A 20702-nucleotide genomic window follows, 5' to 3' on the forward strand; every position below is an offset into this window, starting at 1 on the left:
ATAAAGAATGCTGAAGTGATTGGGAAATTGCTTGAGGCGATACAGCTGCCGAAAGAATTAGCAGTTGTGAAATGTGCTGCCCATGGAGTAGGAGACGATTTTGTGACAGTTGGAAAGAGATACGCTAACGACATTGCACAATACTGTGCAAGAAATAATCAATCTATTAATCGGGAACGAGAGAGTGAAATGTCTTTTTGTTCTGTGATGTTTACTAATGTCTTAGAGACATGGGATGAAGTGAAACAGTTGCAGGATGAGGCAGAGGAGGAAGAAAAGAAAGATTGGATTAAGGCAGGTTGTGCCCCAAGAGAGACAGACCATGTTTGGGTCTATAGAGATGGCAGACCAGTAATGCCCAACTCCATGTTGTCAGCAATGGCAAGGATGTATCATGGCCAGGGACATTTGGGGAGGGATGCGATGATTAGGTCCTTCAAACAAACCTGGTACAATGCAAAGTTCAGGACAATTGCAGAGAGTATCTGTCAAAGATGTTTGATTTGCCAGCAATTTAACACTGGGAAGAAGACAGTGGTGAGTCTGGGAACAATAGGCAGAGAAGGAGGTCCTTTTACAAGAATGCAGATTGATTTCATTGAAATGCCCCAAGTGAACAGACTGAGATATGTACTAGTTGTAGTCTGTTTGTTTTCAAGATGGGTTGAGGCCTATCCGACTAGGAGAAATGATGGAGTAACAGTGGCAAAGTTACTGTTAAGAGAGTTGATTCCTAGGTACGGATTTCCAGTAACGATTGAGTCTGATAGAGGTGGACACTTCTATAATGAACTCATGAGTTTGATTTGTGAAGCATTAAGCATACAGCAGAAGCTACATTGTGCATACAGACCAGAGGCTTCTGGTGTTGTTGAGCAGATAAACGGCACAATCAAGAACAGGATTGGTAAGATGTGCTTAGCCACTGGCATGAAATGGCCTGATGTTTTGCCTCTAGTGCTAATGACTATTAGATCTACTCCAGATAGAACTACTGGTTTAAGTCCGCACGAGATAATCATGGGACGTGCAATGCGACATGCATATGTACCTGTCAATAAGTTAATGACAATAACTGATGACATGATTTTGGATTACTGTAAAGGCCTGGCTGACGCAGTTCATTCTGTGTTTCACCAGATTGGAGAAGAAGCTACTACACTTGAGAAGAAGCAAGCTCATGATCTGAGTCCAGGGGACTGGGTGAGGATTAAGGTGCACAGAAGAAGAAATTGCTTGGTTCCAAGGTGGGGAAGACCAAGACAAGTCATTCTAACTACGACGACTGCAGTGAAGTGTGCTGGTGTGAAAAACTGGGTGCATGCGAGTCATACTCTGAGAGTTCCAAACCCAAAGGATGGGACTGGTAGAGAGTATTTTGAAGAGTCAGATTCCAGTGATGATGAAGACCCAGAACCAGTAAGAAAGGATCAAGGTTCAGGAAAAGAAGCTTTTCCTACAGGTTCAAGAGAACCATTGAGAAACTCAGAAAGGAGATCTGATTCTGAGAGAGAGCCTGAAGTTCCAAAAAGCAGTGGAGGAAAAAGAAAAGAAAAGAGCAGTTCCACAGAAATTACTCCTGAATCAGAAGAGGAGGAGATTGAAGAACCACTTGAGATTATTTCTGAAGAAGTAGGGTCAGAAGAAGATAGAGAGGGACAGATTGCGGAAGACCCCCGAGGAGGTGTAGGGAACACTTCTAATAAGCTAGGTGAAGGGACAAGTAGACAGCAAGAAGATTGCGTGTCGGAGACCCGAGGAGGGAAAGAAGTAGGGAAGTCTCAAAGAGTGGTGAAAAGGACTGTGGAGCGAAAGAAAACTGCTGAAGAACAAGAGCGAAAGAAAACTGTTGAAGAACAAGAGGCATTTGAAACAGAATCGGATGAGAGTGAAAGTGAAAAATCAAAGGGTCGAGTTCTGAGAAAGAGAACTTGGATTGGAGAAAGAAATAATACGGAGATAAGACCGAAAAAGGTCATAAGAGGAGATTTTTGGCCTAACAACAGAGTAAAGAGGCTGAGATACAGACTGATAAGAGGAAATACATCGAAAGCTGAACAAGTGAATGAAGTATCGAGTCAAAACGAAGTAAAAAGGAAGGAGCAAAAGGAGTCAAGAGAACCTGAGGAAATAAAGAGAATTAGAAGACCCAACCAAAAGTACAGATCACCGGAATGGTCTTATGTGGCACTGTCTGAAGAAGGAGGAGAAGAAGCAGTGACTCGAGATAATCCGGAGGGGATCTTGAGAAAAGTGGTTGAGGAAAAGGAAAAATCTGTTGGAATCTTAAAAGTTATCCTGACTGACATTGGAGAAGAGTCAGATGCACAGGATGTTGTTGATGATTTGATACAATTTGATGTTGCTGAAGAAGAAGGAGTGAAAAGTGATGAATATCCAAATTGAGTGAACTGAAGAAATCACTTGGAGAAAGTGAAAAGGAGAAAGTCTGTAACTCAGCTGTCTGAAGTAATCCAATCTGAAGTAATCCAAAGTTTGAGAAATTACAGTAGTGGAGTAGTAGAGGCTAAGTCAAAAGACAAGGTCAAAGTAGTAAAATGGCTAACATAGAGAATAATCGAAGTAGATGTGCCTTCTTAAAAAGATGGTGTAGAATGTGCTGCTGCTGTACTGGATTATTAATGCTACTATGGGGTATTTTAGCTTTATTAGTTACATTTAGAGTTTCAATAGGTATATTTGGAATACATACTGAGAATGAGACAAATGTAGAGAAGAATTCGCAAAAAGTAGTTCCAACTAGAATTAGTAATATTTACATGCATAAAGATAGGTCAATTAATGATTTTTCTAGTAATGTTTTTTCAAAATTGTTATACGAATATGTGAAAACAATGGAAGTATGGGATTGCTACGTTTGTATGCAATTACCTGCATCCATTTCAGAGGGTGTTACTTATCACCATTTACCAGCTACGTATGGAATTTCTTGTAGTGTATTAAGTAGTGTTTTTTATTTGTTAGGCAAAATAGATTATAAGATGTCTAACAAAGATAGTATTTTTGGGCACTTGCCAATGAACAAAGAGCTGAATCCAGCTAAAGAAGCTAACATTTTTGGTGAGATTTTTATTGAAAAAGAAGAATTAACATTAGATTACATTTTTAAGAATAATTTAACTTGCAGTTTGGAAGAAGAGGAGAAAGCTTTCCTGAACATGGTGGAGGAGAGGAGATTGAGCATGCATGAAAAGGCAGGGAAACATAAAGTGAGTGAAACAATTTGGGACATTGAGATGGGAAAATAATTGAGAAATGGAGCTAGTCCAACTTTAGCTTTAGATGCATCACAGAAGGGTAAGCTGTGCATTACAAGAGGGAAATCCCAATATGATACATATTTTGTTGGGACTAGTGAATGTCATGATACATACTTCATTGCAACAGGATGGGGTTTCAGAGGTGGAGAAGATACAATTTTTCCAGGAGTGTATTATGTTTGTGGGAACAAGGCTTATTACAAGTTGCCTGACCATTGGTATGGCACGTGTTATGTGGGCCTGGTTTTTCCAAAGATTTTTCATATAGATAGAATAGAAGATGTAGAACATATTAATTTACTAATGCGCTTCAAGAGGGAAACTTGGTCTGAAATTGTGGGTGACATTTTTGGAGCTTTAATTCCAGCAGTGGGGATTTCTTTAAATGCTAATGGGATTCGGAAACTGTCAACAGTGGTGGATCGCTTATCGACAAATACCGCTGGAGGGTTTCTTTTGGTGAATACGGAATTAATTGCCGTACGTGCTATGTCTATGCAAAATAGACTTGCTCTTGATATATTATTGGCTAAGGAGGGTGGAGTTTGTGGAATGCTGAAAGTTCAACATTGTTGCACTTACATTCCAGATGAAAGCAAAGACCTGAAGGTCTATATCAAAAATATTACTGATTTGCATGAAGAATTGGTACCACTTGAAGCTGAAAGTATCTGGACTAAAATAGCTAATAAGGTGATAGCTGTTAAGAGTTTTATTGCAAAAATAGGTAGTACTATTATAGGTAAAATATTGTTTCCTTTAACTTGTATAATTGTTGCTTTACTGATATTGAGATTGGTGTGTGTGTGTTGTAAAAACAGGGGAGGGAGAAAGAAGTTAATTAAAAGAAACAATGAAAAGAGAAATAAAAGGTTGAAAAGAGAACCACAAGAAATTGAATTAGAAGAATTAAGGGAGAGTGTCTATTTAGAAACAAAGAGGGATGATGAAAGAGTGTCTGGTGTGTAGTGTTGTGTAAGGAGGAAAAAGACATTTCAAATTTCTCCTAAAATGGGACTAAATTTTCACTAAATTTTTTTTTTTTTTTGTGGATTATTTGGTGATAAAAATCACCAAAGGGGGGATTGCTGGAGCAGAGTTTTCTGTTGAAAATTCATTGGGTTTTGAAGCTTCAGTTGTCTAAATGTGGTAAAAATAAAAGTACTAATTTTAATTATTAATTATTTGTTTTGTGTAAATGTTTTTTATTAATCAATACGTATGTATTAACAAGAGAAAACCGACACGAGGGAAATGCTTATGTGTTGCTATTGACAATGTGCATGTTTTATTAAATAAACGTTGCTGAGTGCTGTTTATTTTAAGCACGAAACGCTTTTGAATTAATGCTTTTCTTGTGTTGCTAAAGCTAGATAATTGCATACACATAAGGGTATTAGTGGGGTTAACACTGTTTAATCACTATGCTGTGGTAACGTTGTTTTGTCTCTTTTAATTAAGATGGTCTATTGTGGCCTATTGTGGCCTACTAAAAGATGGCTGACTTTTGAAGCCTGGTTACGAGTGAGAATTTGTGATGGAAAAGGCCTTGCTGAATATGGACGCGAGTCATCTGTCCACAGTCCTTGCCTGGTTAAAACTTTCCGTGAGGACAGCAGCAGATCTGGGCATGTTTCCAGATGCACTGGACAGCAGCCTTGGCAGCCTTGGAGAACAAAGGAGCTTTAAAGAAAGACTCTAAGATGTGAGCTCACCAGAGGAATTATGTGGAAGTTGAGAAGAAACATTTGTAGACTTAGTTCCTGTTCTGTCTTTTTATTTTTGTGACTTTTTCTGAGCGGAGATTTTTCAAAATGTAGCGATGCTACATCCTTTCCTTCTCGCTCTGCTCAGCGGTTCGGCGGATGAAGAGGAAATTAAATGTTTCTTTCCTTTGTTTGAATTATTATAAATATATTAGACCAGAGAGGGTTCCATTCCATTGCGGTTTTACTTTCTTCCCAAATCTGCGTTGGTGAGGATCGATGCTGTGAGGACGGTGACTTGGGAGATTTCTACTGAGAGACTTGTCCTGATGACCCATTCTGACATTTAGCTAGAATAGGTAATTATGAGAAAATGATTTATTCTGATTAATTTCTTTTGACTAACTTTAGATAAAGAATCATAACTTTAATACGGTGTTGGTGATCATTTCTTGTCAATTATTGAGTACTCTATTTGATTATTGATGTATAGATTGTTTAGATTATGACAATTGCAATAGCTAGGTCTTATCGACCTCGGTGTAGGTGTGGGGTTTAGGAGGTTTAGGAGGTTTCTTTCCACAGGTTCAATTCTGGTAGAGTATTTGAGTGTGTGTTAGTGAAATGGGCCCTAGTGTATGGTGAGTGTATGTGCGTGTAACTGTGAAATTACTCTATCCGTGGAAGTAGGGAGATTATATACACCCCAATCTGCATCATAGGTGCCTGGCTGACAGAAAGATGGGACTGCTCCACTCACACCGATGGCTTTCATGACAGCCGTCTTCCCCTGAGCGCTGTGTTTAAGGCTATCTCTGATCACTGTTATTATTCTTCACAGATGCATTCCTGAAACGGAAAAGTAAGAGGTTTGGACTTGAAGGGCAGGAGTTTATCTTTTTACTGACTTATCAATTAGCTGGATGAGGTGGAGAGATTGTACTGATGGAAACTTGTACACAACTTTTGCTAATCAGTTTATTGTGAATGATATAAGTATCGATGCTTCCTAGCATTACTAATGCACAGTGAAAGCAAAGGGAAGCCTGGGAGACGTGTATCCGGTATTGTCCAGATCACACAGATGGCCTAATTTAAGCACTGGCTGAAACTATTTGTCTTACCAGGGCTAGGCACCATAACCCCCAGGTTAAGGCTCAGTACTTTAGTCTCATTTTGAGAGTGTGGATATACTTCGCTCCCACAATCAAGATCTCAATCGTGATCACTTTCACTTTCGCGGCCGCTTTGATGTTTGATCAGTTCGGTGCTCTCCGCCTCCCGGTGTACTTTCCTTCGTATTCCTGCGCACCCTCCTCTTGCCTTCCAGTTCCTCTCTCCTTACATTCTGACTGGCTTCCTTCCTTTCCTTCATATTGTACTCTGTTTTTTTGCGCTCTTGCTGTCCTCAATTTCCCTACACATCTTCTAATTTCTGTTTTCATCCTGGCTCTCTTGCTCTCTTGCATTTACCGATCGCTTCCTCTATCTTTTCATTCTACTGTACTGTTTGTCCCCTTTCCTTTGTATTATTCCTCTACTCTGCATCCATTGTGGCTCGCCCTCTCTTTAAGTCCTCTTCATAGCCAATAGGTCTCGCCTTTGGGACCTTATAAGTGTTTAGCCATGCAACAGTTGCATGGCTAAACACTTATAAGATCCCAAAAGCGAGACCTATTGGCTATGCCAATGCTTGTTCCTATTTCAGTTAAAATGGGAAACACTTTTTTTTTAGCCTCCTTTACTTTCCCGGCCCCCACCCCATTTTCCCCTGTAGTCCCAGATGGATCTGCACAAACTTTGGCATGCAGAAACATAGCCAGTAGGTTTTTTGGTGCATTCTTCTTAGTTCTGGATTGACCCTGATGATGTACATTATGTATTATTATCAATTCTTTAAACTATTCCTAGAGTGGGCTTTGGATCTGCACGGAGAAATAGTTCCAGCATACCACTTATCAGTGGCTGCCTGGTGTGTCTTCCGCCTCCTGTGGAGTGAGTGCATGTATTGCAAATGCATGAGGGACTATTCTACACATAAAAAGTACAATGAATCAAAACACATTATATACAGAAAAAACACATTTTTGTGTGTTTTTTCTCTTCTGCAAGCTTGATTTTTAAATGTCTTAGTCGGGACACCTGTGATTGTGTTTCCCTGTGTGTCTTCCACACTGTTTTTCCCCTCTACTATTTTCCTATTAACTTTCCATACATGTTAATTTCTTGTTGTTTCCCCTGTAAGAATTTTCCTAACTTTTCTACACCTGTCTCTAATCCAAGGTTCTTCCTGCTGCATGTTCACGTAAAAAAAAAAAGTTGCCAAAGTCAATGGATTTGGCTTCAATAAGCTAGCACATACAAATATAGGGCGTGGCTTGGACGGCAAGGGGGATGCTTGCCTGAATCAGCCGCTCCGTCGTACCGGGAGGGAAAACAACGTTCCTCTGAGTTTGCAATGGACAAACTGGGTCATAATGCGCTTTCACGGACCTTGGAAAGTCGGCGCCAGATGATGACAACAATTTCGGGTGATCCTCACCGAAATTAAGAGAGAACTGGCCGATATCCCCCAGAGCCCGAAACAGCGAGAATAAATTGAAAATGGCGACACAAATGTGAAACCGAAACCAAGAGAAACCGTGCACGGTGAGCAGGGACTGAGGGGCGAAGGGAAGCTGGACCCACCGGGTACCGCCACATCACCCCATTCCCACTGCGCAGAAAGAGCCACAACACCACGCATAGCAAAAACGCGGTTAGGGGGCGAGGGTGCAACAAATTAGCGAGCCACATGGAGTGTTGGTGAGGAAACTGAGGACAGACCCAAGAGCACCCTACTGTGCGCCTGACCGAACGGGTTTGAGTGTATTTAACCGAGGCAGCTGGGAGCAGGGGAGCGCTGCACACTGCCTCGGACCCAGTATCTGCTTAGCGAGGAGTAACCAGAGCAAGAGAAATGACACCGGAACGACATGGGGAAAAGGGGGATGACGACAAAAGATGAAAATTCGCTGACAGACCCAATATGGAGAAGATGGTCAACTAATCAAACCGCATGGACCAGGGTAGATAATTGAAGCATAACCAAAACTGAAACCCAGCAAGGGCGTACTGATCAACAACCGCCATCTTAGGGGAGAGGAGCAGAGCGGCGGGACCAGTTGCCATTACAGCCTGGGAAAACGAGCACACGAAGCAGCCACACAACCAAGGGAGAGAAGCGCTGGGAGAAAGCAAGCCCCCGCCCGAGGCGCATCACCACCTCACCGGTGCGATCGGAAGAGAACGCAGAACAGGGTGAGAGCGGAGACCTGGGCGAGCTACACAGCGCAGTGCTCACGGAACAGATCCCACCCCAACTTGTCCTCAACGAGCCCGCAACCTTGCGAGGGGCCATCACGCTAGCAGGAGGGCCCCCGACCACACGAAGGGGGGGGGCGAATCTCACGTGTGCGGGAGAGCCTGAACAACAGTGTATAGCAGAGAGTTGGGGGGGTGAGTCCTCACCTTGGGGTGTGCCGCAGCATACGGAAAGAGAACGAAGTACGGGAGGCGGAGAAATCTGCCAGAGCCTAGCCCTGCAAAAGACCGACCACTATCGTCTGAGACAGGCGCTGTCAGCACATCACAGAGAAATCATTAAAAATCAAGGAGCAGCAAATCCTGACAAAGCGCATACAACATCCTAACAAGCGCGACACAGTCGGTGGAGGGGAGCGTGGGTGAGTGAGGAGTGTGACACCAAGCGCACGCAACAAGCACACTCAGCAAAACACGATACAGGGGCATATCACATCCTGGCGTCAGAAAGGGGGAACAGCGCAACGTGGTAACACAGTGAGCAATGTGCAAGAAGCGGGATACAGAAGTCAAGAGTGGGCGTATCCTGGTCCTGGTGAGCAGTGAGCCTCCTGACCAGCAAAATCTAAACAGCGTAAGCAGGCAGACAGAGGCAAACCCACTACAATAGCAAGGACCAGGCCCCTTGGAAAGTCTGCTAGGGAAAACAACGGCTAGGGGTCAGTGGCCACTGAACAGAAGTAGAAGGCAAGCAAGGCAGCTAACCTAGAGGAGGGAGACGCCCCAACGTGACCAGGGGGGCCAGTAGCACATGAACAGATCCCCCTCCTGCCCGCAAGAGAATCACCCAGCAAACCCAACTGTGGAGCCCAAACAGACCCACCAGACACAAGGGGAATCAACTCGGGATCATAAAGCGCTGGTCATAGGACAGAGAAGAGGGGAAAGATTTGAACTACACCAGGAGAAGAGAGGACTAAATAAAATGGCGGGGAACGAGGCAAGACTCCAACAACAGTTAAAGAAAACAAAGGTGAACCCACGCTAACAGACATACCGATCAAGCAGAAACCAGACATTAACAGCACATTGGAGATGATCCTAAAAAAGCTGTTGGACGTTCACGACCTGGCCAAGACCACAAAACAGACCACAGATGCAATTCAGCTGGAGCTGGCAGCAGTTAGGGCAGACATGCACGCAGCAAACAACATACTTACCGCAGCTGAGCAGAGAATAATCGACATTGAGGATGCGGACCTGCAAGTAAACAAAGAACTAAGGGCCTTAACCAAAGCTACAGCAGCACTCCAGAAACAAACGGCGGAGTTGGAAGACCGAAACAGAAGGGGGAACATAAGAATCCTAGGCATACTGGAGGGTGAAGAAGATAAAGCAGGGTCTTGCCAGTCCTTCATCGAGGAAATGATACCAAAAATCACAAACCTCAAATTCGACCAACCCTTTGAGCTAGACAGAGCTTATAGAGTTCCTACATTCAGATCCGCAACAAAGACCGGGGCTCGTCCAATAATATGCAAGCCACTGAGAACACATCACACAGAAGCTATGTTCAGTTTCGCACAGAAAAACCATCATATTGGTTGGAATGGACAGAAGATAATCCTCACGCAGGATTACTCCAAGCCCACAGTGGACATTAGGAAGGGCTTCCTGTCCCTACGCGACAAGATGGGGACGAAAAACATCCTGTTCTCATTCACTGGCCCGACAAGATTCCGGATAAGTGACAATGGGCGATCACACATCTTCAATGACCCGAGTGAGCTAGGCAGATACTTGGACGGCCCAGTAGCACAAGAAATGGAGACCTCCCAAGAAGGCACCAGCAAGAGAAGAGCTTCACCGGAGCTGAGGGTGGAGTGAGTGAGCCAAAATCCGATTAAATCCTCGTAGCGAAACATTAGTAACAAACTGTAATAGCAACCTTATCTACCTCAAAGGCAAAGTAAACTTGAACTTATATACCTACCTTAATGAAACCCTAGTAACGAACTGTAAGAGCAACCTTATCTACATCAAAAGCCAAGCACTCTTGAACTAAAATACCTACCTCCCTCAAGTCACCGCATGCGGCACAGACCGCACAACTAACAGCAAGTCACACCATAACTCCGGAAACCCAGACCAGACTCAATGGTCTTATTCCTTTAACGGTCCAGAACAAGGCGACCAACGTCAGTCAGCTGGAGGAGTCCCACAACCCAAACCCCACGACCAGCTAACACTGAGCAGAGAGAACACAGGATGCAGCGCGTAGGCACGCTTGGACTTGGTCTTGCTTGGACTTGGCCCCACGCAGCTGCGCTGGACCCAATCAACAATTACCCGACTGAGTTCTCTCAACAACACCAAGTCATGAATGCGCCCAGATCAACGGACAATCATAGTATCAAGCAGAAGTAACCAAGCACCAACTACATATCCTTTTGCTTAACCTGTCGGGGGGACGTAAGAGGGTGGGAAGGGGGGGACTAACACAGACTTTTGTACAGCAAAGAGACTATAAAGAGATCATATATATACTATATAAAGACTGTAGAGTTGCACTCTTGGGAAAGGGCAAAACACAGACCATTAACTAACAACTCCCGGGGAGACGGAACGGCGATCCTGTCGTCGCACGTTCAGCATACAATGTTTTTATGTATGGGGGAGGGGGGCACAGTTTTCTTGTTTTACTTCCTTCTCTCTTGCCACTATCTTCTATGCTATCTTTACTTTCTTACTTTCATATTTCCTTACAAGAAGAGACACTTTGACCCGAACAATAACGAGAAGAGGTAGACCTAACACTGGGGCACGCACAGGTCAGACACCTGCACTACATCCGCAGATTAGGGTTACCAGCGCTTCCCTATCATAGACAATGACACCCACCAACAAACATTACCTGGCGTCTGATTTAAAGATAGTCTCCCTCAATATCAAGGGGCTCAACCACCCAGTCAACCTCCCAGTCAAGAGGAAAAAGATACTCGACTACCTAGCTAAGAGTAAGGGGGATGTGGTCCTGTTACAAGAAACCAAACTATCCCTGGAGGATGCCAAACTAGTGAAAGCCAACTGGATATCCCAGGTGGCGAGCTCACCGGCAGAAGTGATGAAGCGTGGAGTAATTACACTGATATCTAAAAAATCCAACCTAACAATAGAATCACAACAGCACGACGAGGTAGGAAGACTCCTGTTGACACACTTGAGAAGGGGGAAGGAGATCATTCATGTTGCCAATATATATACGGACCTAATTCAGACAACCCCACTCTCTGGGAGGGGGTATCACACAGACTAGATAGCCTCCCACAGGACGACCTTACAGTGGTGGCGGGGGACTTTAACATTGCTCTGGACCATATACTTGACAGACAGTCACTCTGCCACTCCCAACCCTCAAGTGCACACTCCATGCTAAAGAACATCTGTGCCAGATTCAACCTCAAAGACCCATGGCAACTTCAACACCCGGATACTAGACTACACCTTCTACTCCAGCACGCACAACTCGTACAGCAGGATATTTTACATACTGATCACAGGCCCGCATACACACCTAATAGAGCATTCTTGAATTACGCCCAGGCTAGTCTCAGACCACTCATGTATCAGCCTAAAGCTGAGCGGGTGCCACAACGAAGACATCCCCAGAAGATGGCGTTTTAACAGTGACGTCTTGGCTGACCCAGAAAACAAAAAAAGGATAAAGGAGGCCATTAAAGAATACCTTAGACACAATGATACACAGGAGATTGACCCCACTACCTTATGGGATGCACTCAAGGCGACAGTCAGGGCACAATATTCGGAATCAAATCTAAAATTAACAAAAAAACAAACCAACAACTGGCCCTGCTCGAGCAGGACATCAAAAGACTAGAAACTACCCAGGCCAGAGCCGTGCACGACACTAGTATCCTTACAGACCTCACCAGGAAAAAGTATGAGTACAACAAGATCCTGAGCGAGAGGGCCGGACTGTGGGTCAACAAATACAAGGCCGTCAACCTTTGCGAGGCTAATAGAGCGGGGAAACTCCTAGCCTCCTACCTAAAACACAAACACAATCAATTTACCATCTCATCCATCACTGACTCACACAACAATACCCACACAAGACACAAAGACATCCTACAAATCTTCCAAGAGTTTTACCAGGAACTCTATATAAACGAACAGTCCTTAAACCTGGAGGAGTGTACAAAATACGTTGACAGACTCGGCCTTCCCAAACTAACGAACGAAGAAGCACAGAGACTAGGACAAGAAATCAATGCGGCCGAGATTGAAATGGCGGTAAAGTCTATGAAGGACAACAAAGCACCAGGCCCAGACGGGTACACAGCCACTTTTTACAAATCCTTTCTTGACCACCTGAAACCCACCATGAAGAGGGTGTTCAACCACTGTGCAGAGAATGGGCTAGTATCACAATCCATGACTGAGGCCGACATAATCGTAATCCCAAAGGAAGGCAAGGATGTACCCAAGAGCTACAGGCCCATATCCTTAATTAATGTGGACTGCAAAATATACGCAAAAATCCTGGCTGCTAGGCTAAACCCCGTCCTACCCAGTCTAATAAGCAACTCACACTTAGGCTTCCTAAAGACCCGTATGTCAAACGACAATACCAGACTCCTATGCCACATTCTAGAACACACCGCCAAACAGGTAGACCCAGCAGTGGCTATCACCCTAGATGCCGAGAAGGCTTTCGACAGAGTTTCATGGGTCTCCCTGGAGCAATGCAATGCACACTTTCAACCTTGGGGAAGCATACATACGGAAGGTGCTGGCACTGTACGGAGACCCAAGAGCACGAATAGTCATTAATGGATCACTCTCCGAACCATTCACACTACAACGCGGAACTAGACAGGGCTGCCCTCTGTCATCCTCACTATTCCTGCTGGCCTTGGAACCCCTGAGGACACTCAGGATATAAACTCAACAGGGACAAATCAGAATGTAAACCCCTCAACATCCACACCACTAGGGACACTCTAGGAGGGTCGGGCCTGGCCTGGCAAACAGGATTCATCAAATACCTAGGGATCCACTTCTGCAACGACCTTAGGACCACACTAGACCAAAATGAGAAGCCATTGTTAGTAAAAACAAAGAAACTCTTAAAGTCCTGGTCTGCCAAATTTATATCAATATAAATCCCCCAAAGGGGATGAAAGGGTCTAAGGGAAGAGTTTAATGACCAACACAACAGTTCAAATCCCCTATCCTTACATACAAAATACAAATAGTGAACTGGTGGTCATAAAAATGAGAAAATGAATACAAAGAACAGAAAAATAGAAGAGTGCTATAAACTGTTCTGAGTGTGGTAAAGAGAAATAGAACAATGTACTCTTGATGCGGATTCCCATCAACTGCCAAGGGAGGCCAGTGTCATCACTTGGTAATCCTTCCTTCCTGTCACTACTCCGTATAGCCAAAAGGCCAGTGTAGTAGGCAAGATCAGAGCAGAGTACAAGTTCCAAGAAGAAATCGACCAAGAGTGGCTATTAAAAAGGGAGTTGGACAGGGAAAACTATGTTTATTGGATATCTCTGTTCCAATCCAGTTAAAAAGAAGAATCGTAGCGGCAACTTTTAGCAAATAGGTTGCATCATATAGGGGACCCCTATATGATGCAACCTATTTGCTAAAAGTTGCCGCTACGATTCTTCTTTTTAACTGGATTGGAACAGAGATATCCAATAAACATAGTTTTCCCTGTCCAACTCCCTTTTTAATAGTTTTTTCACTTGCACTGCATAAACACCTGTCAACAGAAATACATATGGCCACTCTTGGTCGATTTCTTCTTGGAACTTGTACTCTGCTCTGATCTTGCCTACTACACTGGCCTTTTGGCTATACGGAGTAGTGACAGGAAGGAAGGATTACCAAGTGATGACACTGGCCTCCCTTGGCAGTTGATGGGAATCCGCATCAAGAGTACATTGTTCTATTTCTCTTTACCACACTCAGAACAGTTTATAGCACTCTTCTATTTTTCTGTTCTTTGTATTCATTTTCTCATTTTTATGACCACCAGTTCACTATTTGTATTCTGCCAAATTTATAATCTGGTGGGGCAGAACAGAAACGATCAAGATGATGATCACCCCAATGATCAATTACCTGCTGAGCATGCTACCACTTCTTCTTACTGACGACTTCCATCGCAAAATGGATAACCTGATTAGTAAATTCCTATGGAGAGCCAAAAAAGCGCGTATAAGTTTAAAAAAACTAAGGCTAGATAAAAAACTGGGAGGGCTAAACCTAGTAGACTATAGAACCTTCCAAACCGCTTTCTTAGCAAAACAGGGGGCCTACTGGATGTCACCCCCTCAAGGGTACACGCCGGTATGACTACTAATCGAGCGAGCCATCCTAAACAACCTCAATCCACTGGTACTGCTAACTGCTAATAAACACACACACGCCTCCAGCCCAATATTCAAAAACACAAAAATGGCCCTACTCAAAGTAGACAAGAAATGGAGAACAGTGTAAGGAAGTCGAAATGGGAGTCTCTTTGGGCCAACAGCAAGATCAAATCCAAAGGGAAAGGCCTGTTCATAGACACATGGAAGGTGACAGACATCTCCTACCCAGCCCAACTAGAGGAGGAGGACCAACCAATCACTTTTGCCACACTAAAAGATAGACATAAGCTACCAGACATCGAGTTCTACAATTTCCTAAAAATCAGAACAGCACTAACAAAAGCCAAACTATCACAACACAACCCATCAATTATCCAGTACATGGCAAAAATCTACAGAATAGGTCATCAGGTATCGCACGTTTACAAACTTTTACGCCCAAGCTCCACCAAACTTAACGATAAGACATCTAACTACTGGGTAAAACAAGACAACACCTCACTGAGGAAGCAAGAGCTGGCTTTACTTTGGGCCTCCCCCTCATGTAATAAAATCACCCCAGTACTATCCCAAACAAAATTTTGGCTACTCCACAAGACTTACTCTACCCCGGCTCGACTAGCCGCGCTAGGCCTCAGAGAAAATGACCTATGCTGGAACTGCGGCAACGAAAAGGGGGACCTAGCACATCTCATCTTCTACTTCCCAATAATCAAAACGTTTTGGGAAAAAATCTTTGGTTTCATTAAAAAGGCGCTGGGATGCACACTAAACCCAGAATTCTCTTCCCTCACCACCGCATTTATGACCGCAGGACTTGCTTCACAGCATGACAGGGATCTGCTAGACCTCCTACTGACTGCGGCAGTGAAAATGGTCCTGTCCAACTGGAAGGATACAGCTAAGACGTCATACAAAGGCTAGATCAACTGGGTAACATACCTCAGGGGCGCAGATAGCACAGCACTGCAAAACTCACCCTGGAGGCCAGCTACTAGGGGGATGTGGAAATCGCTTGACGAGTATCTGGACTCCTATGAACCCCCGTGACACCACTTGGGAGGGACGGTTGTCCACAAAACAAAACGCTACAAACCCAGACTAGGCACTTCACTATAGAACACTTCTTGTAACCTATCTTCACCCTTCCTTTTCTATTCTCTCTCTTTCTATCACCCTGACCTTAATCTCCTAGCAAGTCAATGTAAAGGGGTGCAGCCAAACTTGTATACCAATTACCTGTAGCTACGGCAACACCAGCCACATTTGGCTGGTACTTCGTAACAGAATAGCTAAAGTACCTGTCTGTACAAATTAATAAAATACTTTGAAATCAAAAAACAAATACAGGAATGAACAAATGGTGTGTGTATGGGTTAGTACTTTAAGCTATGCCAATGCTTGCTCTTTGATGATGCAAGCATACAGGTATACAAGGCGTTTGAAGTAAAACTAATGTGTTGCAATTTCTTGAACTTTAATTCATACAACTGACGGCTGATAACAAGCAAAATCTCAAGCCCAAAGGGTTGTATCTCTAGCAGTAGAAAACAGCTTTTTAAGGGATTGTGCTTGCTCAGACTTAGATCAAAGACAGATTTTTTTTCCTATCCTTTCAAGTGATTTAAGCAGAACATTTAGAGACAGAACAGCACAAGCAGCACTAAATCTTTTTACACAGAACAGTAATCAATTGAACAGTGTGCTGCATTAATACTTGATCTAAAAATTACTTAATCTTAATGTACCCCTTTCTATTGTGACTTTCATTATAGTGAACCATCTGGCAATGCAGAACATTTTAGCGTTTTGCAGAGTAAATGTATTTTTTTTTTTTTAAATAGGCTGCGTAAGCCACAAATAAATATCCCTTTCACAGATAACTGTGTTAAATGTATATACAAAGTCAGTGCATTTGCCAAATTCCTATTTAACTATACCTGGGGTTGACTATAATAACTGTTGTAACAAATTGCGATCTTGGATGAGGGGTGAAAACTCTACTCAAGCAACAACCACAGTTCTTGTCAGCGTGAACAACAAAAGTCGCTAAATTAACCTGTGCTTAACCCTCTGGTAGCCTAGCACAAAAGCTTAACTTAGATGCAATGTGAAAAGTATGTGTGCAGCACACAAACAGTAATAAGTGAACAAACAACACACAAAAAATCCCAAAATAAAATGACACCAAAATGAATACATTTAGTTTTTAGTGAAATCTGGCCCCTAAAAGATCAAAGCACCAACCCTAAGAATCTGGCAGCGTGAAACCATGGCAAAATCAAATGTTAAGGCTGACCACGACTGAGCACGAGCTGGATACACGAGTTGGATTGGGCCCGGTCTCAGCATACCTTCGGACTTGGTTTCAAGGTCCCTGTATCTCACACAGGAGGACAGCCACCTGGCCTTTGGAGTCACTTATAGTGGTCCTGGGTTCAAGGAGATGGTCCAGTTCTCATTCAAGCAGCAAGGCAGGCCTTACAGCAGAAGGGAAGTTCTCTGGTAGAAGCAGGGCAGTCATCTGGGGGTTCAGGGGCAGTCATTCTGAAGTCTTCTGCAGGTCCACAAGTGTACTGAAGAGTTGTTCAGAAAGTGCAATATTTATACCTAGTTCCAGCCTTTGAAGTGGGAAGCTTCCTTATGCCACCCCCACATCTGGCTCTGGAAAGTTCTCCCCTTCCCCCGCCAAGGTGCCAAGAAGACTGAGGTGACATACGATTGACATCTGTCTCCTTTGTGTGTGCTGGAGGTAAGCCCTTTGAAGTGTAAGTGGGGCCAGGAAAAGCTACACCCCAAGCCATCCTGGCAGGATCGCCCATCCTGCCGATATCTAGTCCCCTTTGTCTCACTGTCTGGGAGGATTAGACAAAGGCCACCAGTAGAGCCATTCACAGTCATCTGACCAAGGACACTGGCAACAGGCACAAAATGGTTAGAGCAAGAAAATGCCAACATTTTGTAAAGTGACATTTTCAGAACCGTGTCTTAAAATCTGAAGTTACAATTAAAGAAGATTTTAAATTACAATTCATTTGAGTCCAAACATGATATTCCTACCTGCCCCCATTTTAAAGTTAGTACTTATTAAATGTAATAAGGTAACCATAATGTTATCCAATGGAAGAGATAGTCCTTACAGCAGTGAAAAACACATTTCTGAGTTTTTCACCACCAGGGCACATAAAACTTAAAAACACATGTCCTATTTTTTAAATACAATGCACCCTGCCTTTGGGCTTTTAGGGCCTATCCTAGGGGTGAATTACATGTAATAAAAAGGAAGGTTAAGGCCTGGCAAAGGTTTTTTTGCCAGGTCGAAATTGCAGCTTAAAACTGCATTATAGGCTGAAATGTTAGGCCTGAGACACATTATAAAGGACTACTTTAGTGGGTGGCACAATGCGTGTCTGAAGCCCAAATGTGACAATCATGTGTAGGCTAATTTTACCATGATTTAGAGAGAGAGCACAAGCGCTTTAGCACTGTTTAGCCATGGTAAAGTGCACAGAGTCCTTTTGGCAACAAAACACAATTCAGAAAACAGGAGGGGTGAAAGCAAAATGTTTAGGGGAAGACCACACCAAGGATGTCAGATCTAACAACTGCACTAAGTGTACAGAAGGTAGTGGCTCGGCAGAATTAGCCATTAATGTAAACATGCAGGTTTGAGTTGTGTGGTGTGATTGTGGTGAGTCACATCCCCCCTTGCCCTGGTCTCCTTTTGTCCGCTTGGCCCTCCCCGGCCGTGTCGGCCTGCAGATGCTGCAAGACATCACATAATATTGTGGTTGCCCAATGCCTAATTCCAGTAACATGTTACAGATCCCAATCTGTAATAAGCATGTTGTGCACACTGACACAGAAACACTGCTTGACACTGCTTGGCCGGCTTTGCGCTCAAGCATTTTGCCCCTAGGAACTTGAGAAGACTCTATGAATTGTATTCCTTTAAGTAGGTTTTGAATGCCTGTCTGATACCGAGCCCTTCCTGGCTCTAATCAGACAAGTTGCCTCTGAACAGGGTATGTGGGGCCAAGATTCTTCCATTCCATCATATTTAAAAATTTGCAGTGACAAGTGTAATATGGGTGTGGTAGGAATCCTGCAGAATGCAAGAAGCAAGTGAGTACCAGTAGACTGGGTATTGGATCACAAAAGGGCCTCCTAGCAGGGGCCAGGACTTTTCCCAGAGTTGTTTCTCGATTGGATGCAATTTGGAAAATAGGCACATAAATGTATTTGTTGTCACCGGTTATAGGCTGGAGTAAGAGGACCATAAACTTCCTTGTACCTCTTTAGGTGGTCTCTGTACACTGCACACAGGCAATGCTGGGAGGGGAATAAGGAGGAAGAAGAAAGAACTGTGGTAGGAGACGAACCATAGGCTGCCATTTTGGTTCAGACATGAGTCTGCAAGGACTAAATGCGAACCACAAACTAAAGGTGTGTCCCGCGTTCATTGAAACACCAGATATTCCTAATGCATATATTCACTCACCAGTGTAAATATCATCGAAACTCCATGCATACACATATGAATTAATATGTAGGTGCCCCACAATGCACATGTACCCGCCCACATATGGTGCAATAGATACCCAAAACCTGCATTATGTGTTATGGTAATTTGCCCTTTCCCTGATCTCAGGCTACCCCATACTGGAAACCCTGGAAAGGAGTCTATGGAGGAGGAAGTTGTTGGAAGAGAGTAGAGCTATAGTAGGAGGCAGACCTTAGACTGACATTTTTAAGAGCCTGGTCAGTTGGGGCTTCAAAGAAACGCCACCCGCAGGGGAAACAAATGATCCCCGTCACCAAGTCCCTCTGCTGCTGAGTCAGGGACACCCTGATCCCCCCAATCCCTGGTACTGCCCTCACAGCATGAAGGGACACAAAAGTAAATACGCATGATTGACTCACTTGGGTCAATATCTTGTTTGAGGAGATATTAGTTTGTAAAATGCATATTACAAATTAAAACATATTCCAGGATATAATTTTCTATTATATGCCTTAACAGTAGCTCACTTAAAAATAAATCTTTCACAGATTTTGTGAAACAATACGGCGCTGCTGATTGTGAACAAGCGTTAAAAGAACAGGAAAGAGATATTAAACATTCATACTACTAAAGAAACGAATGTGACAGCCTTTAATGTTAGAGAGTAAATAGTTCTGGATAAGATTAAATACTGAAGTAAAATCGTTGATTTAATTTTGAAGTTCTTTTTGAAGTGCTCCTATGCCATCTAACTATAGTTCTGATGTTTTTTTCAAGACTTGGCCTGATTTTCTTCCTCTTCCATTTTTCTCTTTTGATATAATTGTTCACTTTTATTCTGAATGTCTTAAAACAAATACAAATATTCGGAATAGTTGTATGTTACCTTCCATTGATGCCATAGACTTGTTTTGTTTTGGCCTCGTAAAAGAGGCAGAAGCAGTCTCCACCAACACCAGTACTGGCAGGCTCAGTGAGGTTCAAGGCAGCAGCAACAGCCACAGCAGCATCAGCGGCGTTACCACCTTTCTTTAAGATATCTGCAACACAAAATCAATTAGAGGATGTGTGTTCATCAATGTGTACATGCCTGACAGTGGCCTAAGGATTTCAACATGTAAATGTATTCCACTACAAACAATATTTCGATTTGTTTTTAGAAACAAAGACATGCGTATACAAACACACATTTATTATTGGTAATCTACCATTACTGCACGTGCATTTCTTCGTATTACTATTACTGCGCATTTTTTAGTTCGCAGGAACTTTTAGTAGGCATACTTTTAGTTAGCATGCTGTTACTACTCAAGTGAAATACTTTGCAGACTATCCACATCGTTGTTTGGAAAAGGAGCCGCTCCCGTTTCCAAACAACGACGAGCTGCTCTTAAGACGCTTGAAGAAGGAGAAGAGTGGATCCAAGAGTGAAGGTGAAGAGAGGGACCATGAGGGGAGAGAGGTAAGTGGGGCAGTGTATTTTTTAGGGTCATGC

The 20702-nt window shown here is 43.4% G+C and overlaps 1 protein-coding gene across 2 annotated transcripts in view; it reads right to left on the reverse strand.

Annotated features, from left to right (window-relative positions):
* LOC146785802 (uncharacterized) overlaps window positions 1–20702 on the reverse strand; it is a 444312-nt gene that overhangs the window by 346419 nt on the left and 77191 nt on the right. For both annotated transcript variants that reach the window (XM_085635080.1, XM_085635079.1), the window contains exon 3: window positions 20094–20247. In XM_085635080.1, coding sequence (XP_085491206.1) covers window positions 20094–20247 — 154 coding nt within the window. The remainder of the gene's footprint in view (window positions 1–20093; window positions 20248–20702) is intronic.

Source organism: Triturus cristatus, chromosome 11 (assembly GCF_964204655.1).
Source record: "Triturus cristatus chromosome 11, aTriCri1.1, whole genome shotgun sequence".
Lineage (NCBI taxonomy): Eukaryota > Metazoa > Chordata > Amphibia > Caudata > Salamandridae > Triturus > Triturus cristatus.